This window comes from Anolis carolinensis, chromosome 5, assembly GCF_035594765.1.
Source record: "Anolis carolinensis isolate JA03-04 chromosome 5, rAnoCar3.1.pri, whole genome shotgun sequence".
In the NCBI taxonomy this organism is placed as follows: Eukaryota; Metazoa; Chordata; class Lepidosauria; order Squamata; family Dactyloidae; genus Anolis; species Anolis carolinensis.
The window spans coordinates 172,235,212-172,259,193 of NC_085845.1; the positions used below are offsets into that span (position 1 = coordinate 172,235,212).

The 23,982-nt window shown below is 39.0% G+C and overlaps 1 protein-coding gene and 1 long non-coding RNA gene across 2 annotated transcripts in view; one reads left to right on the forward strand and one right to left on the reverse strand.

Annotated features, from left to right (window-relative positions):
• The window catches only part of cbx7 (chromobox 7), a 32,592-nt gene extending 20,007 nt beyond the window's left edge, over positions 1 to 12,585 (forward strand). Inside the window, exon 6 of the mRNA XM_016993694.2 lies at positions 1,434 to 12,585. Coding sequence (XP_016849183.1) covers positions 1,434 to 1,591 — 158 coding nt within the window. The 3' untranslated portion in view covers positions 1,592 to 12,585. The remainder of the gene's footprint in view (positions 1 to 1,433) is intronic.
• Positions 12,272 to 23,939, reverse strand: LOC103278856 (uncharacterized). Its single transcript, XR_506369.3, has 3 exons — positions 23,402 to 23,939; positions 22,013 to 22,153; positions 12,272 to 21,305 (listed from the first exon to the last, which is right to left on the reverse strand). It is a non-coding gene; the product is annotated as an uncharacterized LOC103278856 (long non-coding RNA).
• Between the last annotated feature and the right edge of the window lie 43 nt (positions 23,940 to 23,982).

Below are 23,982 nucleotides of genomic sequence, written 5' to 3' on the forward strand. Positions count from 1 at the left end.
GTATTTACGAATTTAGCACCAAAATATCACGATATATTGAAAACGTTGACTACAAAAATGGCTTGGATTATCCAGAGGCTTGGATAAGCGAGGCTTGGATAAGTGAGACTCTACTGTATCATCATTATTATCCATACTATATGTACACTCAAGGGGATTTCCAGGTAGTGTTGGAGAGAATGGAGTCTTTCTCAGATGAGAGTAGACATATCTTGGGTATAACAAAAAGCAGGAGTACTCAATTAAAGGCCCCGCAGTCCATCCCTAGATGGGTTAGAAGGAGGATTCAGAAAAGTAACAAGAAAACAAATTTCTTTTCCCTCACCATTTATCTGTTTTTGTATAGGGAGTTATTGTTGCTATTCTTTTTTATGCAAGGTTCTATGTGAGAAGTCTTAATTGTATGATTGATTTTCTGGTACTATATAAGGAAATAACCATGTCTGATGCCTATAAGGGAGGGAGAATGTCACTTTCTGTTTGTGCTGGAATTGGCTCATCCTGGAATTCTATCTATTGGTAGCCAAATATTACCCAATGGAGTAGTCCTGAAACTGGTCTTATTTTAAATTGATATATTTGTTTTTAATCATTATTATGTTTATGTTTTTATTACAGTGGTGTTGTATGTTTCTATGTGGTTGTGAATGCTTACCTATGTTGTAAACTGCCCTCAGTCCCTTCCGGGGAGATAAAGCAGTACAGTAGAGTCTCACTTATCCAAGCCAAATGGGCCGGCAGAAGCTTGGATAAGCGAATATCTTGGATAATGAGGGATTAAGGAAAAGCCTATTAAACATCAAATTAGGTTATGATTTTACAAATTAAGCACCAAAACATCATGTTTTACAACAAATTTGTCAGAAAAAGCAGTTCAATACGCAGTAATGTTATGTTGTAATTACTGTATTTACGAATTTAGCACCAAAATATCATGATATATTGAAAACACTGACTACAAAAATGGCGTGGATAATCCAGAAACTTGGATAAGCAAGGCTTGGATAAGTGAGACTCGACTGTATATGAATAAAGTTTTGTTGATGCTGCTGCTGCTGCTGCAAGGAAACTCATTTTAATGGCTTTGAAAATTATAACATTCCTTCCTTTTACAGTATTAGAGGGGGGTGGGGTTCTCTTGAATGGAAGGGATTGGAAAATTATTTTTGTTACTTAGTAGCACATCCTGGACTGAGAATAGATGAATGGTAATGTAAGTACATGGCATTGTTATTTGAAACTCCTAAAATGCCAGCATTGTACCCGGATTATGTGTATACTTGTTGTGTGGTGTACCTTCTGTCTCTTTTCCACTGTTTCTTTGCAGTAGTAATTGGTCAGTTCCATGAGATAACATTTTTTAAATCCTGATTTGTCTTTATTTTTTCCTCTCTGCTCCCATTTTGTTAACTTCCCTCCTTCCCTTTCCACAGTGGGCTCAGAAGCCACGGAAGGCAACCTTTCATGGAGCCCAGCTTTGCCCCCAAATGAAGTGACAGTGACGGATATCACAGCAAACTCCATTACCGTGACTTTCAGAGAAGCACAAATGGCAGAGGGCTTCTTCCGAGACCGAAGCATCCAATTCTGAGTCTCCGGTTCTGTTTCATCTTTTCTTTACTTTTTTCCATGTTTGGGGAACTCACTCAGTTTTTTGTTTCATTTTGTTTTGTTTTCATCTCCTGCATTCCCAGGCAGATTTTTCTAGGGTGGGCTACATATAATCATATTGTTTAAGAAGCAAAATCCGAAAATTTTCCTTCACAAATGTTTACAGAGGATTTTGGTTTTATTTTGACTGTTGATCTCACTGATTCTTTTTTTTTCTTCCCTACTCTCCTTCCAAATACGCAAAAACAAAACATAAAAAGGCAATGTGGGGGTGCCTATGTTTTTCCTCATTTGTTACTATAAGATATATATATATATATATATATATATAAAGAGAGAGAGAGAGAGAGAGAGTGAGTGAGTATATAGATATAATACTATCTGTCTGTTGTTTTGTCCATCTGGAAAACTGAAACTCTTTTCATTGGCAAGGTTGGTTGTTCACGATGCATTATGGAAGAATGTTGTTCATGCCCTGTAGCAATTATAGCCTATTCGTGATAAATGTAGTAGCTTGGGGTGAATGTCCAAAAGTAGGGAAGGCACCAAAAATACAAATATCTTTGTATTCTTCCATGTTTCAGTGTTGATTTTCCTTGTCAAACTACTTCCCTGTGAAAAATAGTCCTTCCTTCCTTTCTTGGGATGGCATTTCTGATGCTGCCTCTCTTACCAGGGCTTTATAAGATGTGCTAATGTCCACAGTGCTTCAACAAATCGATTTGAGAGGCTTGGCTATACAATTGGTATGCTGGCTTGTGTGTTTGCATCTCTCGAGAGAACACCTGCATTGGTGACCTCTCTTTTTATGCTTTTGTTGAAACAAGATCCAGAAACAATGCTGCTGTGACCAGGCACATTGGCAAAAGAAAAGCTCATCTTGCTTTTATTCATCCCATTGTGGTAGACCAGTGGTTTTGAAACTCTCTTCCTAAATAATCTGTGGCTTACCAGCAGATAAACTTCAGTAACTACCACTGGCAATGTATTGCTACATTTTGCAGCCACAAGCATGTATCCTGCGTGTCTGTTTGTTTATGTGGGGTAGAGTGAGTCCCCACAGCCTTGCCTGTTGCAATGTGCAAATGTAAAGTCTGCTGCAAAATCAACTGCAATATCCAACAAGTCTTTGTCAGACTTGCAGAAACTCTTAGCAAGCAATTGGACATGGGTAGGGTTTTTGGTCTTGGAAAATCTGTGAATCTTCTATCCACCCACTAACCCACCTGGATATGATTGTGTTCAGAAATGCGAAGGGCCTATGGGGTGGAAGATGAACTGAATGGCTGTTTGTGCATGGGTACACATGGAGTGCAGATTTAATCCTTGAATAGCAGCTGGTAAATGAGAAGCCAGTAGTATTGGTCCCACTGGAATAATAATGACAATGGAGTAATGAGGTGTAAGAATGAAGCCGCTGTGGCTAGCGGCTAGCAAACTGTAGCTTTATATGTTTACCTTCTGTTGTCTTTGGAGTCATGCACCTTGACCAAGGATGAAGTTGCCTAGAAGTTGTAATTTTATATATGTAAATAATTGTGGAAAGACTTTGTAATGGAGAAAAAATCCTATATTTCTGCTGCAACCCATCTTGCTTGGTTCGTTCTCAATGTGGTAGTGTCAACAGTGCGCACGGCTACCAAGCAAGTGTTGCAAACCTTTCTCTGCTTGTATTTAAATATTTGCCAGGCTCCAAATTATTTCTTATGCGAGCTGATGGGAAATCAATGTCCATTGATAAGAAACTGGTGTTTTACCTGCTTTGGAGTTCTTTGGATGTGTTAGAAGTGGGAGTGGAGGGTTTTCTTACAGAGTTAGAGAAGAACTATAACAATTGTCCTTTAGGCTTGTGGCTTTGGCCATGAGTGGGTATAGCCCAGGCAGGGGCAAACTTAGGCCCTCCAAGTGTTTTGGACTTCAACTCTCACAATTCCTAACAGCCTTAAGCAGCTGAAGGGGGGAAAGGAAGGGGCCGGAGGCTGTTAGGAATTGTGGGAGTTGAAGTCCAAAACACTTGGAGGGCCCAGGTTTGCCAATGCCTGGTATAGACTAACCAGTATTGATCTTTCTGATCACAGAAAGGTGTCAAAAATATTGGCAATAGGGGGGAATTGAGGGTTTCTGGTTGGAAGAGACACAGGAGGCTTGCAAACTCGTTTCTCTTCTAATGTCCTCTTACAGAGACAGAATTCCCCTGCCTATCCCTCTTCCTTTCCAAGTCTCTAGCCCTTATGTGTGCATCTTTCTATTAAGATGAGGGTAACTCTTCGTGACGATTTCTCCCTTTGCCAGGGAGAAGCTGCTTCCACTTCCACAGAGCCTTGTCTCGCACTTTAATGCCTTGAAATTTTGTGCTGGACTTCCTTGTGTGTTTGATTTTGTAGTCTATAGATTGTAATAGCTTTAGCGTATGCTTTTGTGTGTGTATGTACTTCTTTAAATTTATTCAAACTAGAAAAATATTCCTATGGAAAGTGAGGACGAGAAGCTGGAAAGTAAGGCTGTAGATCTAACCAGATGTATTTCAGGGTATATCCCACTGAAAGTAGTACAGCTTTTAAACAGCATTCACTTTATTTATTGAACTCAGCTGTCTGTCTTATAAAAGTATCCCTCCTCCTGAATGTGTGTCATTACATTAATCTGACAAATGTATAGAAATCATGCTGAAATTCGTAGGCACAGTCTGCCTGCTACTCTATAATATAGACTTGAAGCCAGATTTCGAAGGACTGTGGTGGTATTATAGAAAATGATCACCTGCCACTTTAGGGGTGGCTTCTGTCTGTTTAAGAGCATTGCAACTAATAGTGGATTTTTTCTTTCTTTCCCAGAGTCCTTAAAGGCCACTGTGGGGTCAAAGGGTATAAATCATGATATTTTAAACTATTCACAGTGACAAAGGAGGGTTGGCTTCTTGGGAGTGGAGTGGACTATACTGAGTTTCCTCCCATCTTTCAATCTGTTCTGGCCTCTTTTGTCTTTTCATCAGGCTATAGAATAGCACATCTGGGTTATTGGGGTCACCTGCTATAAATGCTCCGTTTTCTGGGAAGCATTAGCTGAGCAACAGCTTGTCTCAATACTGAGTTCCTCATGTGAGGAACAAAGATTAGAAAGGTTGTTTTTGAGGTGTTGCACCTCCTAGAATCCTTCAGCCAATATTACAAGTTGTTATTCTCAGGATAACCATGGGAATTGAAAAACGGCATGTGTGTGAATTGGAATATCTCCTGAGTTCTTCAGTTAGCTTTTAGTCTTGGATCATCCCAAAAATTAGAACTGAAATTCTTCTTATGCTGCACTAGAATCTAGTTTGTGTCTCAAGGATCACATTGTCTTTTTCTTGATGTCGTCTTGCAGCTTGGGAAATCAGAGGGTTTTTTTTTCTTTGTACACCTCTCAGAATCTTGCAGCCAGTGTGTCCACTAGCCATGCTGTAGTCCAAGAAAGTAACATTTCCAAGCTCTGCTTCTTCCACTTACAAATCCTTAAAACTTGTGATCACTGATGGTCTGTTGAACAGAGATTTAACAGATCTGTACTCTTCAGATGTTTTACAGAAATTAATAAATCATCTCACTCTAAAAGGTTAGGTGTTTGAAGCTCACTAACAAGCTGTAATTCAAAAGTTCACTATATGAGGTCAGTTGGCAACTGGGCGGTTGACTGCCCTTGACGTCTCTGCCTCTAACTCTGGTTTTAGAAGATGATAGGCAATAATACCATGGAATTATTCATATTTTTATTTTAATTTCTGTTAAGCCATGTCACTATAATCAGGAGGAGCCCCCGGTGCCACAGTGAGCTAAATCCTTATGCCGGCAAGTCTGCTGACCAACAGGTCAGCAGTTCAAATCCGGAGAGAGCGAGTGAGCTCCCTCTGTCAGCTCCAGCTCCCATGTGGGGACATGAGAGAAGCCTCCCATAGGATGGTAAAACATCGAACATCTGGGCATCCCCTGGGCAATGTCCTTGCAGACAGCCAATTCTCTCATACCAAAAGCGACTTGCAGTTTCCCAGGTCACTCCTGATGCGAAAAAAACTATAATCAGGTAAAAACCAATTTGGATTCCTTAAATCCAAAAAGGACTGGGTTACAACATTATTTCACAATATTGTGCCCTTAAGATAGATACAGTCTTGTTACAATTTTTCATAAAATTTGGAAAATTCACTGTAGTTATGACTTCTAAAGTCATCACTTTTGCAAACGAAAAGGCTTATATTACTATATGTTTCCACATCTGGGTACATTTAGCTCCTTTAAAGTCTTCCACAAGAAAGAAAGCTTTGCTTGGTCTCCTAATTTCTCTCTGAGCTAGTTTCTTCCCTTTAAGCCTTATGTACACTAAAAATGTATATTGGTTTTAGCCCTAAAGATTCTGGGAAATTTCCGCTGATTCAGAGGCTAAACATTTTCATTAGCTCATCTCCCAGGAAGGATTGTTGAGTACAAGTCTGCAATACAGATAATTCTCTCTTTTTCAAGCCTATATGCAAAACTGTTTCTCCTCCTTTTAAATACAGGTATACCTCCGTTAAAGAAGCAGATCTGTTCTTTGTACCAGAGAGTAGAAATTCAATGAAAAGAATATAGGGTCCTATATCACAAAAAAGAAGAAAGAGCAGTTCAATATATTTAACTGAAGTTTTTATTCAGTACTAACAGGAGGCACAAGTGAAATGAAACAACTAATTAGATTAGCTTTGCATAAGTAAACAAAATTATTTAAACATGTAGACTGCTTGAAAACTCCTTCTAGAATGCATCTGGGAATTAATTTTTCTTTCACCATCTTCTATTCCTAGGATTTCCATTTCTATGGCAAATTCATAGATATGTTTTTGTACTGTGCTGGAGTAGGTAGTGAAGAGGCTAGTTCACTTTCCCCTATTCTTTCCGTTTTGCTGTCCACTTATGCTCAGTAAAGGATTCTAACACATTGAACTAGAGTAGGATTGGATAAGGAGCATCTACCTTCTTTCCGAGCTTATGCCTTATTACATGGCTTTCTGCAGACATGCTGCTACAATTCAGCAACTGAGCATGTGTGTCTCCTGTCCTTTTTCAGCCTCCTAATGCCAGTTCTTTTCTAGCTAGAGGAAACGAGGATGGGCACATGGTTTGGGTCACTTTTTCTATCCTTACATCTGTACAACCTTGAATACTTTTCTTATTTGATGTGAAAACTTGCAATCATTTCAGGTTGTGCTTATACGGAATAAGAAGAAAAGATCTGGTGGGGAAAGGACACTTTACCTTTCCTTTGACATATCCATGGCATGCTTTGCCTCTCTTGAAACTCAGGCTGTGATGGCAAACAAAGCATCACTAAGTGATGTTGAAAATCAAAGCTTTACTACATAAATACAGAACAGGTACATAAGAATTAACCTTTCAACCTGGGAAGAAAACAGAAACGATTCTTACGGTACCTTAAAGACCCTCAAGTTACGTTTGACACACCTTCATGGACAGTTGACCACTTTATCAGATACAGCTGAAAAAGCTGGCATACGCCATTGGAGCCTATGCCAAATAAAACTTCTTAGCCTTTTAAGAGAACACACCAGACTCCTTGCTGAAAAAGGCTAACTGGCTACTCCTCTCTCCTTCCCCCCATGTCTACAACTAAAGCCTTAGAAGTTAGACTGCTTCCCCTGCTCTTTCTTTTGGGCAGTTTGAAATGGTGTTGTATTGAGAGTGGCTTTTGTGACCTAGATCTGTGTTCTTTCAATTGTGCTGCTCTTTACTAAGTGAAAAGAGGTTTTGAATAGGGCTTCTGCTCTTCTTCCCTCCCCCTCTTTCAAACTCAGTTAGGGACATATTGATGTTGGAGTGTCTCTAGTTACTAGGAACAAAGGACTTGTTTCTGGTGTGATAGCATGCCTCCAGGGCAATTCAGTCTGTGGATGAATTGCTGCCTAGTAATCCCATTTTAATGCTGGAGAAGAGAACCTAGGATTCTTCCTGTCTTTCCTCCATTGGATGGACTTTGCAAGGAGATACAAATAAAAATATTAGTTAGTCAAAATCATAAAATGCGATAAAGAGGAGGGAAAGGCCTAGCTGTTAAAACTTGGTACATCTGAGGCTGTGTGTTTAAAACTGAGTTTGCACATTGGCTCCAATTAGCAGCAATACCTCTAGCTTTAATGCAGTGGGTATTGTGCATGTATGTAACTAAATGGCCATAGGAGCGACTATTTTGATGCTAAAGAATTTGGATGCTCTTAAAATTTGTAAGCAAGGAATAAACCATGGTTTATAGTATTGTTGGCTTAGATCTGGCCAGTGTACTCATGACCTGTGATTCTAATATGCACTTCTGTTTGTGATAAGCCAGATGCTGAAGTGTGATATATATTTTCATCTTGTTTTTTTAAAAAAAAACAACAACAAAGAAATGCTGGTCTAAAGCAAAAACATTATGGCACTTTACAGAATATCATCTTCCTGGTGAAAGCACCATGTTGCATGGGATGAGCAAATTTCAGGTCTTGAGACAAGACTTGTACATAGTAAGTTTACTTCCTTTTCAGATACAAATATCACTGTTTAAGGATAGTAGGAATAGAAAAATGAGGATAAAACTTAAATTTATATGTTCCCGCACTTTTATTGTAATAAGAAAGACAATTTTCTATCCTATCTCTTCAAAATCTTTTTATTCTCAATAAAAATGAATTTTAAAAAATATCACTGTTGATATTTTAACATCAAATGAACATAGATTTCATGATGGTGGTGGGTAAATAATACAGTATTGATAACCCTACAGCCACTTTGGGAATATTACATGTTCAAAGAAAGGCAAGAAAGGTCAGGGAAAAGAAGATTCAATAGTTTTAAATTATTTATTAAATAGCTTTAAAATCTCTAATGTGTCATCTTCCCTACACAGGAAAATGTATGCCAGGATGATGACAGAGTGGTAGATTCATATGATACAATGTTTGAAACAGATTCTGTTTTAGTTTGTATCATATGCATGTATGATATATATATATATATATATATCAGCCAGGAGAAAAAGCTTGAAAGGAAAGTATTCTTAGCTCCATTATATAGAACAATATATTAGAATTAAGTTTTCCTTTTTTCAGAACTATTACGTAGTTGTATTTCCTAATTTCTGTTAAAATTCTTGCTATGCTGTTCAAGTGTTGGGATGCATTGCTTCAACATGAGTATAGTTTTGTTAGGAAAATATCATTTAACACCTGTAATCACGCCCAAAAAAGATGACTTGTTTTGTAAAATTATGCCAAAGTGACAAATTGTCTCTTAGATAACTGTATAGTAGCCACTAAGCTACTCCAAGTTGGATCCAGTACTGTATTTTTTGCTGTTCGATACCTCCCCTCTATGCACCTTGTTTTTGTTAAGGAGCTGTTTGACTTATTTTATTTTATTTTATTTTCTACATGTGAGCAAAGTACGTGAGACGGTATGTTTTAAAAAGGGGTCATGTTTCAGTTTAGCATATATGTATATAAATGTTGCATGTACAGAACATGCTCTCATGGCCTGCATCTGAGAGAATATGGAATTCCATATTGATGTTCTGAGCATTATTGAGGGGAAAAATGACTCTGAACTACTCTGGGAAGTAACATTAGAGATGTTAGAAAAAATAGCTGTAAATAGAAGGAACCTGTTTCTTGTAAATCATAAAAAAGGAGTGCAACCTTGCTGTTGTTATTGTATGCCTTCAGGTTACTTCTGACTTAGGTTTTCCTTAGAGAATCCATAACAGTGTTTTCTTGGCAAGATTTCTTGTGAGGTGAGGTTTTGCCATTGCTTTCCCTAAGAATATGACTTGCCTAAGGCCAACCAGCAGTTTTTATGGGATAAATGGAGATTTGAACCCTAGTTCCCTGGAGTTCTAGTCCAGCACTCAAACCACTACATTATGACAATACAATCTACAGCAATGCGAGTTGAAATGCTGGCCTGATAAGTTGTATAGTCATACTGATGCTTTTTGAGGTACCTATGTGCATTCAGTCAAAACGGGTGTTGCAGCAAAAGATAAGATGACTGCATATTCTAACAAAGAAATGTTACTCTAAAGCAGTGGTTCCCAAATTGTGGATCCCCAGATGTTTTGGCTTTCAACTCCCAGAAATCCTAACATCTGGTAAACTGGCTGGGATTTCTGGGAGTTGTAGGCCAAAACACCTGGGGACCCACAGGTGGAGAACCACTGCTCTAAAGCAAGAAACACTGTGGCACTTTACAGAAGACCATCTTCCTAATGGAAGCACCATGTTGCATAGGATAAGCATATTCCAAGTTTTAAGATAAGGCAAGTAAGTAATGAGTTTGCCTCCTCTTTCATGTGGTTATTTTTCCTTGTTCCCAGTTTCAGCAGGGTATTTTAAAAATTGGGGTTTTTTTTAATGTAGGATAGGGTTTCCTACATTTCCTAATGTAGGATAGGTTTTCCTACATTCTTTTTAAATGTAGGATAGGTTTTCCTTAAGGGTGTTCGATGAGAAAGGCAGCCCTTCTTCTCCCTCCCTCCCCCCCTTGATTTTTTGAAAATATAAGTTAGAGGTAAGAATTATGCTGCCTTCCAGCTATTACTGAACTGTGGTTTTTTATTCCTCACCATTAACTTTGCATTTGAAGGACCACGTGCTTCCCACCAGAGTGAAAAGGTACCATAGACAGTCCAGATAGACTGGGCATGGGCAAACTTCCCCCCCCCCCCAGGGGGGGTCAAAGTTTGCCCATACCTGAGATAGACCATAGTTCTGTTTCTTTTCCTCCAAAAGGTCCTGAGATCATAGTTCTGTTTTTTTTCCTCATGGTTGCAAGTTCTGCACTTGAACCTCTGCCAATGCTACTCAGACTGGCTCATTCCAGTGCTCTCATCTGAGGCTGCCTTGTTGGGAACCTGATCATTGGCATTTGCATCCTGATATTGTTTGCTCTTGACTGGTGACCATTCTTGAGGTCCCTCCCTACTTTGCTTTCTAGCAATCTTGGGTAAGTTCAGACACCAGGTACTGAACTGGTCATCTTCTGAATGCAAATCATGCATTCAGAAGATGCCTATTTAGGGAGTAGTTAAGGTTTGACTACTCTCTAAACCAGGCATGGGCAAACTTCAGCCCTCCAAGTGTTTTGGACGTCAACTCCCACAATTCCTAACAGCCTACTGGCTATTAGGAATTGTGGGAGTTGAAGTCCAAAACACCTGGAGGGCCAAAGTGTGCCCATGCCTAAGATAGACTATCGTTCTGTTTCTTTTCCTCAGAACTCAATAGAATTGGCATTCAGTGTTGAGATTTTAGTTGAAAAAGCCATTCAAGGAGATGGCAAGAGGTAGAAAAAATAAACATTTAGGTCTGTACAAGTATAAGGTGAGGATGGGATGGTATCTTAGTCTGTTGCTTGTAAAGCAACAGAGTTGGTGGGAGAAAAGGGGGTGAACAGAGTCTGCCAATAAGAAGAAAACCTAGTCTAGGCACCAAACTTTTTATGAATCAAAATCCAGATCTCATTTTTCCCCAAGCACTGCTAAATAGTTCTATGAACGAGTGCACTATTTAAAGAGAAATTGTGATAAAGCATAAAACCAGTCACGAGTGGCATAGCTGCAGATCAATACCAAGATCATACCCATTGTATTTGCCTGCCATGTAGACTTTCCTTTGCATATGTCTTAACCAAGCAGTAGGCACACTGCCTAAGACATCAAGGCAAGAGTCTTGTTCAGTCTTACATGGAAGTAAAGTACTCTAAGCTCAGTAATACTTCTTTCTTAGATAGGACTTTTCAGTAAGGGTTAGTTTTTTTGCTGTTTAGTAACAGCGTTGGTAAGATTTGTGTCAGACCATAGGTTGCTCTGATATTTTCACTTCACATCTTGCAGTTAGTAAGTCAGGCTTGCCTTTATGTAGGCAAGGGAAGCATAAACCTTGAGAAGTGGACATAGTTCAAAACTCTTCTTAAACTCCAAGCACTTTCCAGCAATAAGTTGCTTCTGATCCATGTCCCTCCAGCCTTGGGAATGTTGTTCAAATGCAGCATCATGGATCATTTCCATTTGTATGTGTTGACATTTTTATATATGTATATAAAAATATATTTTAATGCATTTTCTCAATTTTCCCCTTTCCCCTGACAAATTGCACTTTAATAGCTAATGAAGGGTGTAGGACTAAGTCAAACTTTTGGGAGAGGCCATAAGCAATGTACAGGAGCCTTTCCAAATGACTGGTGGGCTCTTTTTTGCGGACAGGTGAGGAAAATGGTGAGAAGTGGAAGATTTTCAAGCTATCCAAATGGGGCATTATAAATGTCTTCTTTTAGTGCCAAGTACATATCCTATAGAAGAGGTTTTCAGCTCTTTTCTTCCCTGTTGTTTGCACTGCTTGTTCTCTCAAGATGCCAGTCTGAACTGTGGTCATCAATTCTATATTCTTTTGAGGGGGGAGAGTAATTGTGATGTGCGTGGGGCAGGGAGGAATAGCCCTGACGTGTTGCTTTCTTTACATTTTGTGTGTTGTGGATGTGTTCTTTCCCTTTCTCCTTATTGGCATGATACCTGAGTTGGTACCTTCTTGACATGGTGTCCAAGTTAATCTTTGCACATGAAAGCTTCCTTTGCACACAGATTAAGCTTCTTTGTTTTTGCTCTCTTTTGTTTTTTTTTGTACAGACTAACTGAATGTATCGGGGGCGGGGGAGGGAGCTGAACAAATTCCAAACATGATTAAAAATAAATCAAAGTTTTAATGCCTTTTTGTGAGTGACTGAGTGTTTGCTTCAAACAGAGATTGTAATACAAATGAAAGGATCTAAGCAAGTTGTAATTGATGCAATGTGCGGCTTTATTTTTGTACTGATAATGGTTAAGAGACTGTACAGCATCTATTTATTTAGATGATTTATGTGGTAAATGTTGCAAACAAGATTATCAAAAAACAATAAATGAGAACTGACATTTAGCTAACGTCCTGTTTCTGTGTCGTCTTTTGGCCTCCATTGTTTAAAATTGCTTGTAGGTAAATATATTTCAGGTGCATGGAACATTTTATCTCTAGTTTCTTTAGACTAGGTAAAGATAAAGATTTCCCCTGACATTGTTTAATGCCCGACTCTGGGGGGTGGTGCTCATCTCTATTTTTAAGTCGAAAAGCCGTTGTCATCCAAATACGCTTCCATGAGCTTTAGACTACAGCTCCCATAAACTCTTACCGTTGGCTCTGTGGCTAAAGTTTTTGGGAACTAATATCCAAAACCTTTGGAGGATTTAAGGCCCCTTCCACACAGCTGAATAAAATCCTACATTTTCTGCTTTAAGCTAGAATATATGACAGTGTGGACTCAGTTAACGCAGTTCAAAGCAGATGTGGGATTTTCTGCCTTAGTCTTCTGGGTTATATGGCTGTGTGGAAGAGTCTTCTAAGTTTCCCAGCCTTGATTTACTTTCTTTAAGTTTCATTAGTACAATGTGCAAATACTGCATCCCCCCTCCCCCCCAAATACAATTTTTCTCTATTCTGGGGAATGGTGCACAGCCAGTATGGCTGGGATGTTTCACCTGAAGAAGCCTAGCTTTAAATCCTTGCCCAGATGGGATATTCATAGTATCTTTTAGTTGAACCTTCTTCACAAGGTTGTTTGTTTTTTGCATCAGGAGCGACTTGGGAAACTGCTTCTGGTGTGAGAGAATTGGCTATCTGCAAGGACATTACCCAGGGGACGCCAAGATGTTTTGATGTTTTGCCATCCTTGTGGGAGGCTTCTCTCATGTCTCCACATGGGGAACTGAAGCTGACAGAGGGAGCTCACCTGCTCTCCCCGGATTCAAACTACCAACTTGTCAGTCAGCAGTCCCACCGGTACAAAGGTTTAATCCATTGCACCACTGGGGGCTCCTTACAAGGTAATTAATAAACTTAATGAACTTTAGTTATACTCCACCATCTCCCAGAGGAGCTTGGGACAGCTCACAAAATACTCAAGGTGCAACATGCAAAATACAAAAAGTGCAGAAACAATAACAAAACAACATGCAGCCTTGGAGATAAAAGGCTGTTCCAAACTCTTGAAAGAATTGTACAAGAAAAAAAGAGGTTAAAATGTTTAAAGATGTAAATTCTAGTTTTTCTAGAACTGCCAACTTTAACATGATACCCATAAAACATAACTATTAGTGGTTTTTCATGAAGTACCGGAGGCTTTGACAGCTGTGACTGAGTAAAGCTATCCAGGATGATGGATTAAGCATACCAAGTCAGTAAATGTTTGAGAAAGCAAGGCAGAATGGACTTCATGAACAGCAGTTTGGATTTCCAACAACGCACATGCTAAGTCCAATCACCCAGTGGAGTGAGTTGAATGTCTAGCATTGAGCTTTCTTTGGTTTTATTGACCTTGGTAACTATGGGGTAAAAGTGTTGAGCACTGTTTCTCTATGCACTGACCAGAACATGGTAAATTGAAGCTACGTCAAGCTTGTTTCAACATCCAAGACTATTTCCAAGGAATTACACCCCATAATACATTGAGTCAACAGCTGACTATTTATTACCTGTCCAAGGGTTTGTTTTTAGCAAAGAGTACTGGAGTAAAGGGGCTTGTACTTTATGCAGTTGCAACCGTACAACTCGATTCAGAAAATTGAAACATCTCAATATACTTTGAGTGAATGGTGGGGTTAGTGACACCAAGACAAAATAACAAGTCAGCATAAAATGGGATTCATGAACACATAAGATACAGTGTTCCAACCATTTCTCTTTCAACATACCTGTGGATGGGGCAGAAGACCAAAAGGAAAGGCCAAAAATGACAACGTATTCTAGTTAAAAGCTCACTGCATGTAACTAAACGTTGGGTGAAGCACATCAAACCTTTTACAGAGAAAAACCTATACAAAAGGTGAAGAAACAACAAATGGTGCTCTCGAGGATGGGAGTATAACCCAGGGGGCTGGCTTCAGTTCTGAACCCTGGGATTTCCTTCCCATTTGGAGATGAGCCCTGTGTTTCCAATCAGAATCACCCCTTTGATATTTGTAAAGGTAGGAAAGCTACCTCTGCAAATAGGAATGAATAGGGGCAATTTCATATGGAATTTCAATGGGGAAAAGTTAATTCTTAAAATATTTGTTTAGGGTTGTTTACAGAAAATGTGAGTCCTGCACCATTGGTCAAAGTCGTCTCTGTAAAGATGCCTGCTACAGAATTCAGATTCTTGTAAAATAAGTATCCTCACTCCTCGTTTGTTTCCTAATAATAGTTGGTGGATGAAATGTGCTCTCTCATACAGCATCCTTTCTTTGATGAAGTGTAAAACACAAAGCCCAAATCAAACAGGTAAAAGGCAATTAGCTCGGTTAGCTTGACTTTAATTTTCATTTGAGGTTCTGCTTGTGTGTTCTTTGCTTTATCTTACCTCACTTCTTATTTCCACTACACAATAAGCTTTTTTTAAGTACAGCAAAATCTCACTTATCCAAGCCTCGCTTATCCAAGTTTCTGGATTATCCAAGCCATTTTTGTTTTCAATATATCATATTTTTGTGCTAAATTTGTAAATACAGTAATTACAACATAACATTACTGCGTATTAAACTGCTTTTTCTGTCAAATTTGTTGTAAAACATGATGTTTTGGTACTTAATTTGTAAAATCATAACCTAATTTGATATTTAATAGGCTTTTCCTTAATCCCTCCTTATTAACCAAGATATTCGCTTATCCAAGCTTCTGCCGGCCTGTTTAGCTTGGATACGTGAGACTCTACTGTATATGGACATTTGGCTCTCTTGTTTTCAAAGTTTTCTTAGCAAGTTTTATTCAAAAGAGGGTCAACGTTGCCTTCCTTTGAGGCTCAGATATTGTGAGCTTCACAATTCACCTAGTGTGTTTTCATGGGTGAGTGTGTATTTGAATCTTGATCTACTGAAGTCTTAGCTCAACACTCAAATCACTACATCATGCTGGCTCCACGTGACTACATTCAAAATGAGAAACATTTGTCCTGGAATCTCATAGCCATGTTATCTGGGGGATACTGGGAACTGAAGTAACCCCCCCCCCCCCAAACAAAAGGTATAATTTCCATCCTCCATATACTGTTATTTGACCAGCTTCCTGGCTTTATAATCTTTTTGGCTGACGTAAGCAGCATAGAAACTTCAGTCATGAAGACTGCCATTTCATCAAACAGGAAGTGATATTGGAAGCCAATGGGTCTGTCTGCTTGAAATGAGCTCTGCAATGCAGCTATAGTTTCCTGCCAGATAGCTGTCCACTTTTTGGTCAGATACTTCCAACAAAGACCCCACTGCCATTTGGCTGCTGCAGTAATACTGAAGAAGCCAAATTTTACAGATAAGATCATTCTTTGGCACATACTGAAGAGCATGAAGTAAATATTTCGAATTCATATGTGCTTAACATTAATCTGTTCATCTTATTAGGAAATTATATTAGGAAATTATGTTCGCATATTAACAAAAGATTTAATAGGTTGTTCTTAGTTCTGCTGCATGGTTAAACATTGATCTGAGTCTGACACATTAAGCCTTGGCATTATTAGGTGAATGAAGTAATGGTGTAGGATAAATATGCTGCCTTAAAATGTAAGTGTCTGCAAGAAGATGCATTGGCATAATGTAATGAGATGGCTAGTGTGCCAGGTAGTGCTGTAGAAACCTGTAGAAACTAATGGGCAGTTGGAGAAGCATCAATACAGCTGCAGTGGAGGTCTTGAGTAGTTGCTGTTCACAAGGCAATGGGTTTGTGGTCCATTTAATGTTATATTCGAATGCTAGAACCGTAGGCCAGCTCCTGAGAACATATACCCCTACTCAATTGAGAAATCGTGTAATGACAGTTTCCCTTACACGTCACCAGCATATCATGGATGCAGTTGGTGGACCCAATGTTTGGGGCACTTTGAAAATAAACTTTATTTCACACCTGCTCTGAGTTCTGTGGGAGCTTTCCCAGAGCGAAAACTCTGAATTGATTGGGTCCAAGATTGGAAAAGGTTTGGTTCAACTTGGAACAACAAAAGGCAACCTTTTATTTAGCTGTGGTTGCAGTCCCTTTGACTGTAGACCAGTGATGTCCAACCTTTTCCTCTCCGGGTGTTTTGTACTTCCGCTCCCAGAATTCCTGAGCATTGAACAAGCTGGCCAGGGCTTCTGGGGGTTGGAGTCCCAAATATCTGGAGGGTCAAAGTTGGATACCAACTAGCGTATAGCATACCATCAAATGTTCCCTGCTGGCATTGGTTGATGCTGAAGCTCGTGGTGAATATGTCTGTAGTTCAGCTATTTCCTTTTCTCTGGTTCTGCTACTCTCCTTTCCCTTTCCCTCTCTACCAAGTGGCCTTGTGGGAAAGAGACAGATAAGTCTGACAGAAACCTGCACTGATAATTTCCAGAGGGCTTTAAACCCAGGTTGAGAGTTATTGGTTCCTTAACCTTGCGTCAAATAGGGCATTTGATTGCTCTTCCCTGGTCTTCTTTTCCAATGGTCAGTCAGCATTCTGCAGCAATTCAATTTGACATTATTATTATTATTATTATTATTATTATTATTATTATTATTATTATTATTATTATTATTATTTATATCCTGCCTTTCTCCCTTACAAAGCGGCTTCCAATATATAAAGTATTGTGAAATACAATACAAAATCAGCAGCAATCAAAATACAAATACAAAACTAATATTATTGCAATATAGTGGTATAGTGCAATATAGTAATATATAATGCTTATATTGTGCTATGCTAATAATATAATATTGTAAGCTGCCCTGAGTCCCCTTCGGGGTGAGAAGGGCGGGATATAAATGTTGCTAATAAATAAAAAATAAATAAAACATAATAAGCAATCAATAAAACAAACATAAACATTTTAAAACCAATAAAATGTTATTGTGGTGTTTTGTCAGAACTTATTGCACTTTTTGCTTATTGCACTTCACATCATCCAATGAGGATTGATCTTCTCATCAGCCTAGATTTATTCACCAAAGCCTGCTTGAATAGGTCTTCAGCTGCTGGTTGAATGATGTTAGAGAGGATGCCATTTTGATCTTTAGACAAGAGTGAACATGCATTTGTGAATCTTATCACTATTTCTTGACTAAAAATAAAATCAAAACAGCTTTGGCCCCATCTCTACATCATTTTCTCAATCCCACTTAAGAGATGATTACACCATAGGAATACCTCATCTTTCTTTTATCTACATGCCTTATAAGAATGTCTTTATGAAGCTGATAGGCAATAATAAGGAGTTTATAGGGGACAATAGATTTTATCCATTCTCTATCAGAAAAATGTCAATACAATTTTGAATCATCCAAAGTTGTTGCATTTGCTAGAAACCTTGAACAAGAAGTGATGTTCTGTGAACATAAACGATGAAAATAAATGATTTTTACCTGATGCTTAACATTTTGCCTGATTTCCTGACTGAAAATGTGGAAATGTGAAGTGAATAAAAGTAAACTGATAAAATAAATGCAGATTACAATGTTGTACAAAAAGTTGTGGAACATAACAAATGAATGAAGGGGAATTAAGTTAACCGGTTGCGTTGCTGTGTGTGTGTGCCTTCAAGTCCCCTGTCAACAAATGGTGACCACATGAACGTCATATGGTTCATGTTTCCTGTCAATTTATGGCAACCTCTAAATTTCAGTTTCCTGAGGCAAGAAACATTAAGATGTGGTTTTACCTGTTCCTTTCTCTAAAATACAGCCTATAGCTATATTTGCAGCCTTCATTGGCAGCCTTCCGCCCAAGTTCCAACTAGAGCTGACCCTACTTAACTTCCGAGATCAAATAGGATCTGATGCCTTCGGGATATTTAGGCCCATACAGATCCTATAAAGAGAAGAAAGGGTGGAGAGTATATGGAAAAACAATTCAAATGGACTCATTTAGAGCCTCAGTTGTATCACTGGCCTTCATCTTATCAATTCTGTCCCTCATCAGGTCCATTCTGCAGTGACGTCAACGTTCAATTTCCTTTTGTACTTCTTCCAGGCATCTGCTGATAACTAAACAAAACAAAGTGGCAAGCGCTCTCCAGAGTGCTGATTGCTCCAGCAATGTAAACTGAACACCTTTTTCTGCTTATCAGAATACTTAAGAGTTGCATACATCCTAAAGAAAGTGAGCAACGCAACACAGTAGCCTTATTGAAGGTACAGAAAGGAGTGTATAACTCAAACATAATAGCAACTTCTAAAGTGCCACATTGCTTTATGAACTGTAAATGTTGTTTTTGATGACAAATCATTTAACGAACCCACATCTAAGTCAGAAGTGACAGTGTACCATGACGTACATGTACCATGTACCATGTTGGAAAATAAGGGCATCACCTCCCCATAAGAATTTTTTTCTAAAATCATTCAATATCATATAAGAAGCAATTCTAACACTGCGGTAACTTTACATTTCAGTTGAGCATCCAGAAGTTCAGTATCGATATCCAAAGGAAAGAAGAGGCACAGTTATCAAAATATGAACACGGCAAATACATGAGTTTTAGGTGTAAATTATTTTCAGTGTCTTACTCTCTTAAATACCAAAAGGTAGGAGACTGAAGGAAAATTTCACTTGGATTGGCAGAATTCTTATTAGATGGATACCCTCCTTTACCCCACCCCTGCAACTATATCCCTGACAAACTTTAATAAACCTGTATATAGCAGTATATTTGTCTCTATATATGTCTAGTGCAAGATAGAATTTAATACAACTATCAGATATCTCTCCATCATGCCCAGTTGCAGCTAAGATTTTCCTGTATCTCCCAATCCTAACAGCAATCAACAAAGTCATTATCAATTGTAGGAGAGACAGCAGCCATCACATACCCTTCCATTTTGCCTAGGTGCAGATCCATCTAGGAATCAGTTCCTAGGAAACAGTTTGCAAAATGTTTTGTTTGTACAAATGTAAAAAGGTTCTATGTGAAATAGTTCACAGAGGTTGCTGAAAACCTGGACGCCCCTTCACTTATGCACCGGTAGATAACAACTTACAATGAAAACTTCCTACTCCAACACTCTGCAAATTAAGTACAAGTGATGGTAATCGCTCGTAGTAGGGAAGACTAAACTATTTGTGTGAATTTGCTTTTGAGGATCAAATACTATTACTGGAGTCTCCATGTCAACACACATAATCTCAAACATATTTTCCAGTGGAGGCAACCTTAGACGTGGCTGATTTAATAACTGTGAATAAGTGATCATAGCCTTGACAAAAGAAAATTACTGAATACGTAATTTACTTGTAGGGGTGAGGTGAGGTTCCTGGAAATGGGTTTCTGAGAAAAAGTAGTTTGCTATATGATGGGAGATAGCTAATACGTAGTTTCTATGTACTTAAAACTGGACAAGCATCAGGGGAGCTGTGCAGATCATTATCCAAGGAATATGTTGCTTGTTAGAATTATTGTTTGGATTCACTATGGTGTGTTTGGTAATATGTACACATTAAAGAAGAACTAAAGGAAGATCTGCACTGTAGAATTAATTCAGTTTGACACCACTTTCAAATTGTCATGGCTCAATGCTATGGGATCCTTGGATTTGTAGTTTGATGAGGCACCAGCAGAGAAAGCAAGAAGCCTTGTAAAATCAAGTTCCACGATTCCATGACATTGAGTCATGTCATTTAAAGTGGTGTCAAGCTGTATTAATTCTACAGTGTAAATGCACCCTCTGTCTCTGCATACATCACTATTTGGGAGTAGGGAGACAACATAACACATTTGACATATTTAGCCATAAGTCCAAATCTATAGAGGTTCAAATATGTCCTGTTGCCCTCAGCAGATCTTAGTCCAAGTATCTACAAGATTGCTAACTGGTAAGATAATGGATGACATTCTTGCAGGTGTTAACACAATCTTTTCTTCAGCTCTAGTAGTATAGTAAAGTTCCCTGACATACACATCCAGTAATTATGTTTTTAATATGATGTAAGCTTTCTTGAGAGAGCTAGTGTGGTGTAATGGTGGTATAATCTTGGGAGACCAGGATTCAAATTCCTAGTTAGCTATGGAAACCCACTGGGTGACCTTAGGCAAGTCATACTCTCTCAGCCTCAGAGGGAAGCAAAAATAAATTCTGACAAGAAAAAAATATGATAGATAAATGATTTGAAGGAACAAAACAACAACAAGCTTCCTTGAGGACTCCCTCTTGCCATGGAAATGTGACAAAGAAAATGTCAAAATTAATCTAGGGAGGAAAGGCATCACACAGAAAGTGGCTCTGAGTATTCTTTCAAATTGGGTTTATTTTTTCACTGGGTGAAATCAGAGTTCACTTTCCCTGTGTTTGGAACTGTGGTTCTGAAGTAGGAAAGACAATACACATTACCATGCTTGAGCTGCATTTCTCACAGGAACTAATGACTCACATGAATAGAAAAAACAGCTGCAAGGAACCTAGGAACTGCTGCATCTCCCCAATTATCTCCGCCTATGACCTTCTGTTTGTGTTGTCGGTAGCGGTTGTGTTCTGCTGAATCTTTCTTTTCTGGTTCCTCTTTGCAGCTCCCTTCTCCAAGGTTGGGCCTCCACACCAATGACCTGTACGGCACCCAAAATAAACACAAGGACTCTGGATACGGAGAGGCCAGGAATGCGCCTGATGGTCCTGTTTCACAAGGGAAGGGCTGCATTAAAGCAATAAACAGACAAGCATGAGATCTCTGAAGGGTTTTATAGCTCTAAGTGTAAAGAGTAAAATAAACCTTAACTCTCTGAGGTTGACGTGCTTTGAAAATGCTCTATGCCTTTATTCCAGTAAAATAACAGATGGCATGATACATCTTTCTCTTCAGTTCTCAAGACCTTTCTTTAAATCACAACATTTTGGTTGGGCTCCCCCCCCCCCAAGAAAAACAAAACAAGCTTGTAAATCTCACATTGCAGCAAATGGGCGACTTGTGGTTTCTGAACATTGTCAGAACAACACTGGAATCGGTCCTTCTTTGGGACATCTATGACTTCCCAAAGATATTTGGGAGGAAAATCTATCATTATTTGTATCCCATGTTTTCCCAGGATGAGGGCCCAAAGCAGCTCACAACTTAAAAAACAATACAGATTGTAGAGTATCTCAAAGAGAAAATATTACATATACATATACAATCCATTTATGTATCTGTGTATGCATGTGTGCGAGCGGATATATACAATATACCCAAACACATATAGCATCTCAGAGTGAATTTTTATATATATACACATATACACATAAATAATAATAATAATAATAATAATAATAATAATAATTTTATTTCTTACTCGCTTCTTATCGTGACTTGAATGTTACATTGCTAAAACACATAATGATCTAAAACATTCTATAAATACACACATGAAAAGATATTTGACTTTGGTAATGTTCACAAGGATCCTGCTACAAAGAATATCTCAAGATATAGAAATCAACAGGGAACAAGCAAGCTTTAGATGCGGCTACTCCACCCTTGATCATATCCACATAGTCAAACAGCTACTGGAAAAAAGCAGAGAAAAAAGAGGCTCACAATTAAAAATATTACAACTTAAAATATACAATAATAAAACAGTATTATCATTATATATTATTATATATTATCAGTAGTATTATGATATATAAGTATTATATTACAATATTATTTGATATCATTATATTGTAGTATTATTAGTATTGTATTGTATTACATTAAAATATTATAAGTATATACAATGTATTATATTATTAGCATAGCACAATATTATATATGTATATATATATGTATATATTTGTTATATTGTGGGTGCAAAAAGTGAACACTAGAAATAACATTGTACGAAAGCTGACTGGCACAACTTGGGGATCACAACCAGACATAGTGAAGATATCTGCCCTTGTGCTTTGCTACTCTGCTGCTGAATATGTGGAACACATCTCACCACATTAAAACAGCTCTTAATGAGACATGCCACATTATCACAGGATGTCTATGCCCCACACCACTGGAGAAATTATACTCTTTAGCCGGCATTGCAGCAACTGACATCTTCCTGGAAGTAGCAGCCAGCAAGGGAAGGGCCAAGGCATTGACATCTCCAGCCCATCCCGTTTGGGTATCAGCCTACATTCCAATGCCTTAAATCAAGAAATACTTTTCTAAGACCTACAGATCAGAAACACCTCAACAAGCGAGAGTCCAAAAGTGGCAGGCTAAAGCCCGGAACCTAAATCTGCGGCTGATGCCAGATGAGAGACTCCTTCCTGGGCACACAGACGACTGGGCGACTTGGAAGGTGCTGAATAGAGTGCGCTCTGGCACCATGAAGTGCACAGCCAACCTTAAGAAATGGGTCTACAAAGTGAAGTCAACATGTGAGTGTGGAGAAGAGCAAACCACAGACCACCTCTTACAATGCAGTCTGAGCCCTGCCACATGACCAATGGAGGACCTTCTTACAGCAACACCAGAGGCACTCCAAGTGGCCAGCTACTGATCAAAGGACATTTAGTATAATGCCAAGTTGTTGTTGTTGTTTTTTAACTTTGTGTTTTCAAATACACTACAACTTGTACCTTTGGTTCGCTTCTGACACGATAAATATTATATTGTATATTATATTATACAGCAGTATTATATTATATACGTATCTCAGTGTATGTGTGTGCATAGAGTATCCCGAGTGACAATTTTATATGCCTATAGCCGAATATGAATCTATGTGTCTATATGTACATATATCTCAAAGGGAAAAATATGTATACACTTACAGCCCATATGATGTCTCTGTGTGAGTGCATGTCTATACATAAAGGCAGGCCTACAGAGAGACTGGTCCCACTTTGTGAGAAACAGCAGAGGTTCAAAAACATGTTTGCTGCGGGGAGAGAATGGCACTGCAATCCAATGGAGGCTAAAGCAGGGGGAAAGAATAGCGGGAAGCCTCCGGGAGGGGAGGGGGAGAGGAGAGGCGAGGCGGGGGCTCCCCTCTGCGGAGTGCGCGCTGTACTTTCCCTTCCTCGCTCCTCGCACGTCCACCACCCCTCCTCTTCCTACTACTCCCTTTTCCTTGAGCTTCCAAAACTGATCCGCATGCGCGTCCCCTTTAAGACCTCGCGCATGCGCTTTCACGCCCTTTTATTTCTGCGCTCAAAAAAAAAAAGAGAGGGAGAGAGAGCCAAAGCGGTGGAGCGTATGGGCGCGCGAAAAAAAAAAACCAAGAGGCGTGGCCTCAAGTTGACGTCATGCGGCGGCGAGGTGTGTGTATGTGTATCTAGCGGCAGTTGAAAGGCTGCTGAGGGCGCGCGGGTGGCAAAGGCGGCGCGCGCCAACCCTCGGAGCACCTTCCCTC